At 44.7% G+C, this 5,799-nt stretch overlaps 1 protein-coding gene across 2 annotated transcripts in view; it reads left to right on the forward strand.

The window, feature by feature from the left end:
* LOC106812520 overlaps nucleotides 1–5,799 on the forward strand; it is a 34,318-nt gene that overhangs the window by 7,312 nt on the left and 21,207 nt on the right. Inside the window, exon 1 of one of the 2 annotated variants that reach the window (XM_014816416.1) lies at nucleotides 3,480–4,455. The exons of the other annotated variant lie outside the window; for it this stretch is intronic. Coding sequence (XP_014671902.1) covers nucleotides 4,430–4,455 — 26 coding nt within the window. The 5' untranslated portion in view covers nucleotides 3,480–4,429. Of the gene's footprint in view, nucleotides 1–3,479; nucleotides 4,456–5,799 lie in introns of those variants that run through there. 2 annotated transcript variants of the gene reach the window in all.

Here is a 5,799-nt window from a genome sequence, read left to right on the forward strand (position 1 = left end):
CGCACACACAACCACACCGTACGCCACGCCACGCACGCACGCACGCACACACACACACCACGCCACACACATATATATATATATATATATATTATATATATATATATATATAACCCTGTACGATCAACCCTATCTACCCTCTTCTTCTTACATCGGCGGCTCTTTCCATTAATTTTCCTCCGCCCGCATCAACTACCCCCCTTAGCTTTCCCCCCTTGCCATTCTCCTTCAAACATTTCTTTCTTCAATCTTACTTCTCCCATATTTCCTACTTATCTCTAGCGTATCTTCGCCTTCGTCAACTTCTACTGGTCTTCCAACCTCCTATACTAAACCTCCCCCCCCACTTCACACTCTTCTCATACTTCTTATACACCGATCTACTAGCGTATCTCCTTCTTCCTTATATCTTTCCCTCTTCACCTGTTTCATCATTTCTTCCGTTGCATCCCACTCCATCTTTCCTCCTCTGTTTGCGCCTCTTTCATTTCTCTTTCTTTGTCATTCACGCATTCTGATATATTAGAGCATTCATCTGTATTATTATTTGTTTTGTAATTATGCCCTAGAATCAGAAGTAAGATGTTTGTTTATTACGTTTTATTATTATTATTATTTAGATTTATTATTATTCATTATTATTATTATTATTATTGTAAGTATAGTGTAGTGTTAGTAGCAGTAGCAGTCGCTAAGTCACCCCATTTTCATTACATGCGAACATATTTTTTCGTAGTGTTAGAGCAAATAAAGATTAGTCGTTTTAAAATTTGCAAGAATGTGAAACTGTGCTTAATTTATATATTACACCTGTGCATGCCACCTACCCTCTTATCGTTAATAACGTTTAGTGTACTCTTAATTGGCTGCGCGAGAGGGCGCTTCACACACATTGTCGGCGCTTGAACGCCGCGCGCAGGGACGGTGGTGTAGGCCACCTGTACCGGTTGAAGAGCGAGAGAATGACCAGGGTAGGTCTAAGATTTTTCGAGTTAGAGACCGGAAGTGTTCACGCAGATCACTTCCTTATTCTGCCTTTCGAAAAGCCAAACAAAGCTGTACCGATAGACGATAGTAAATGAGTATGTGTTTTGTTCTACTAGTGCCTGAAGCGTTGCGCGTTTCCGTGACAAGAGGAGGCTGAATAAATATCCGTTTGACGATGTAATAGCTCGCGGCTGGTTGGCCTGCCATTCTCGACAAACGAATTACTTAGCACACAAGCAAATTAACATCACGACTGCTTTGTGCTTCACATCTCAATACGGCCAACTCAATCCACTCATAATTGTCTGTTGTCTCGGAAACACAGTCACGCGTAAGTGACGGGTGACAGATGGGGAAACGGGTTCACACGATGGACTGCCGCCCACTCGGCCGCATTAATAACTGTTGTTCTTTGTAACTGCTACATGTCAGTGTTTTACTCTTCCCTGCCCAAGTTGTCTCAAATATGAATGAATGTCATTGTCTCTGACAACTTGCCAGAAAGCAAGTGTTACGAGCTTATGCACAACCGGGCCCGACTTCAGTTTTTTCGGGTGTCTGATTAGTCATGCAACTTTCAATACCTCTGCAAGCACAAAGTCAAACTTCGAATTATATTTGATTAAAATTCAGTTTATATGTGATTTTTATTTTCACCTGATTACGCGACGTCGAACACTTGAATAATGCACAGACGCCCGGATGCTGGCTCGGTGGTGCAGATGCTAGAAATGGAATGACGACGAACGAACGACGAAATCTTATTGTTGACTTATCTCCAGCATGAATGCTACTAAACCGCTCACAAAACTGAGACTGCGCTAAACTCACGACCCTGATACACACGCGTGCGCTGATGCGCTGGCCGGCGTGCGCGCGATGCTGCGGTAGTGTACATGCAATGGGTTCACCAACATATCAAGTCAACTGACACGGTAAACATGCTTGTTTCACTCGTGATGTGAATCTGCTACCAATCCGTCAAATATTTGCGCATTAGTCAATTGGATTACGGGGGTGGGTGAATCCTTCCTCCGCACGGAACCACTGGAACGAACGTCCCGCAAGCACATTCGCCAACGACGTGTCCGTCGCCATGTTTAACTGCGCCTCCGGCAGCACGCGATTGACCGTCCAGCATGCCCACCCCGGTAAATTTAGTTCTCTCAACCTCCGCTTCCCCATCCTCCGCCAGGTACCCCTTCGTGGGCACAGCTCTGTGACACACACCATGATTCAAACATCTGGCGACACAAAGGTGACAACTTTCTGATCATACAAGGGTACTTATTGGGGGCGCTGAATTTTCAAACCCTTGCTCGGCATTCCACAGCCAACTCTGCCAAACATGCTCGGCCCCATCCATTGTTGCCCATTAAATGGCCACAATGACATGACACCTCACATTACCTCTCTTGGCTGGTTCGTCAACTGCAATGTTGGCGCTTAATCAACTTTCGGTACAACCCGCCTTTTGGGAAACCTGCTTGGTTGCAAAATGGGCTTGCATTTAGACCTTGTCAGCCACACCCTTAATGGCAAGCATTTTTTGCCATTATCCCTCATTGGCCCACTGAACGAACAAAAACTTGATCCACTTTAACCTCTCTTGGGTTCTCAATGAACCTGCGGCCGCTGCAAATTTGGTCCCACACAGCATCTTTGCACAACCGCCCTCTCGCCCCTCCTCCTCTGGATTTGAACTTTGACCAATGTCTGCCACACCACCACTAATTTTGGGCGCCATTTTTAATTTCCAACAATTTGGCCAACCAATGACGAAATAAATCATTGAACATTCCTATCTTTGAGGTTGCTCATGCACTTGCGGCGCTGAATTTGCGTACACAAGAAGCCAATTTATGACTGCTGCACTTCAACCTAATGGCTTGCTTTGAAACTGTCTGATACACACATCAAATGGCCGCAATTTTGAACGATTCGAGCCTTTAGTCTGACGCACACAAAGAAATTTCACGAGTGGTAGCTATTTGCACTATAAGAATATCGCTAGTTCTTTGGTCTAAGATTCGGCGAGCCCTATACGCGTCATGTGCATTCTTATCACGCGCGATTTTTTTGGGAAAGAATCGTTAAATTTCGGGGAGAGCTAGAGTGTAGTAATTTGAAATCGATGAAGCGATAAGACTTCACTTTTAACCCGTGATTCGCGCGCGAACACCCACCCGTAGAGGGACTCTACACCCACATCCACCTCGCACTTCTCATCGGCATACGTAGAGACGTAGATTACATCTAGCTCTATAGGCATACGTGTTAGGTTATCAGAGAACCAGGGCAGGTCTCGGGCGTATCTTCAAGAAATCCACCATGCGTGTAATGATAGGGTGAAGTTGTGAGGCGGACCGCTGACGGACAGCGCTACCCTAAACGCCCGCTACACCTTAGGGGGTCTATGACAGTGCAGTCGTAACCAGCGCGCCTCCCGGGGACTCTAACTGCCTGCAGCTGTGGGCGATTTTCATAAGAGAAATGGCAGCGGTTGATGCGCGGTGTACTCGGTCTGTGCATGGCGTGGCGGAGGTGTATATATTATAGTGCGAGGATTCTAAATTACTACTGATCTACTTACATACGTATATGAACTCTCCGCGGAGTTGTGTATGCTTGTAAGTAGAGCAAGGGCTTGCAGTGGATACGGTCGCGTCAAATGCTTGCTGTGTGCATTTTAAAAACGGATGGAAGTCGTTGGAAAAGTGAGCGGTTGGAAAAGTGAGCGATTTCAGTGTTTATTGGATGGCGTCGCTTCGAGCTATACGTGCGTGGTGTCACCTGTAGTACACGTGTATGTTGCTGTGCTGTGACAAATCATACAAATTCAACCAGAATATATAACCAGTTGGTGCTGGCCGTGGGCTATAGGGCTAGCGCGTAGTGCACGCGGCGTTGCCTTGTCGAACTGCCGTAACCTAAGCACGCGCATACCTCGCTCCTATCATTTCCAAATTTGCGTGTCACTGCCGTTCAAGTTTAATGGCAGTACCGATATTAGAACACGTGATGAACCATTTTTGAAAACGCTTGGTTACGACGAGACGCGCATTTGCTATTGCTACCAGCGGACTGTATATGTTTGTCATACAGGTACAGAGATAGGTGCGGATCGGGTTGTGTTATGCGTGCTGCGCGGTACGATGTGTGGACGACATGGCCCAAATTGAAGTTTACGAAATAGCCTTCTTCGCCGACAATCATCTTCTGATCATCAAGTGACAGAAATAAACGAGTAACGTTTTTGCTCGATCATGTTTATGATCACATACTACTACTGCATGCCGCGCGTGGAGAGATATGACCGGTAGCATATACTGCCACAGTGTGTGCTTCCGGCATGTGTGTACATAAATTATAGCCTATACTCCTCACTGCTACTAGCTGTGAGAACTGCTGCCAGCGGCTGCCTGCATGGTGGGCAATCGACATGCGTACGGTCCGCTTCACAGTCAGGTGAGATATAGGTGTTATATAGTTCTGACGTTTAATTGTAGGGCTACCCAGCTTCATGTTTCTTTTCATTTTGTGCCGAATTACGCTGGAATTGCGTGATATTGTTACATGGGTTAATTGCGTGACGTTGTCACAAAAAAATTAATTAATTTGTTAATTAATATTTACGGTAGTATACTGACAAGTATATGATATTTTTAAGATATTTATGCATGCGCGCGCGCACGCACGCACGCACGCACCCCATCCTCGTATTTTCCCTCTTGGTGTATATATGTTAGCCAAAGATTCCTATTAATAGTTAACGAGTTTCTGCAGGACGTTCCGCATGATCGATATATTTGATGTGGAATACGTCACCCTTATCGTTAATCTAGCTATGTTCATTCAAGTACCGCATATCTATATGCCGCGTAAATATGCATGTTGTATTAATAAAGATCTATCTCGGCAAAGAACCGGCTTTTCCAACTGCTTAATTTGCAACACAATACATAGTAGATAATATAGGTAACCGGGCAGATCTTAGCTTTCGGGAGACGGGGGGGGGGCTGATATTTGAGTGAAGGCGTGCGCGAAGGCACGCGGTGCTAGGTGGTCGGGGCATGCCCGCCTCCCACCTGTAAAACTCAGGCAGCTGTGTGGTCACAGGGGAAATCCCCAGTTTCTATCAGCCTGGCAACTGACTTTTTTAAATTTTTGGCCCTATTTTACTAGTATCAAACATTAGTCAGTCAACTGACGGGGGGGGGGCGCAACCCCCCTCTCGATCCGCCACTGGGTAAAGATTCGTTGATGAACTACGTCTGAAAAACCAACCAATAAACGCAATATGTACAGTAAGTGTAGACTCGAACCCGTATATATAGCTAGCCTATAAGAGCTCGTTCTGCTTTCTAGTCGCAACCGATTTTTTACGAGATCAGCCACGGCCAAACAGCTACATATATGTACGTCTGCAGTCTGAACTATATATACATTTTTACCAGGGGTTAATAATGACAAATATTATTCACATATTATTTGTAATATTTCACCCCTGATTTTTACCAACGTAATATATTCTAACGTCTACTCTGATCTGCAAATTATATTTAGGGGAAATCGTATAATACTAATTATTTAATAATAGGGTTATTGCACAGCAGGTTTAAACAAAGTGGCAATTTAAATTATGCATACTAAACTGCATGATACCATCAGCAATGTAGAACTGGAATGGGCGCGAATTAACAATGTTAAATTAAGTTAAAATATAAGTTAATCAATGTTATGATCGAAGTAGCTGGTCCTGTTGTCTGCTCTGTGTGTGTGTGTGTGTGTTGTGTGTGTGTGTGTGTGTGT

This window comes from Priapulus caudatus, unplaced genomic scaffold (genome assembly GCF_000485595.1).
Source record: "Priapulus caudatus unplaced genomic scaffold, Priapulus_caudatus-5.0.1 Scaffold656, whole genome shotgun sequence".
NCBI lineage: Eukaryota > Metazoa > Priapulida > Priapulimorpha > Priapulimorphida > Priapulidae > Priapulus > Priapulus caudatus.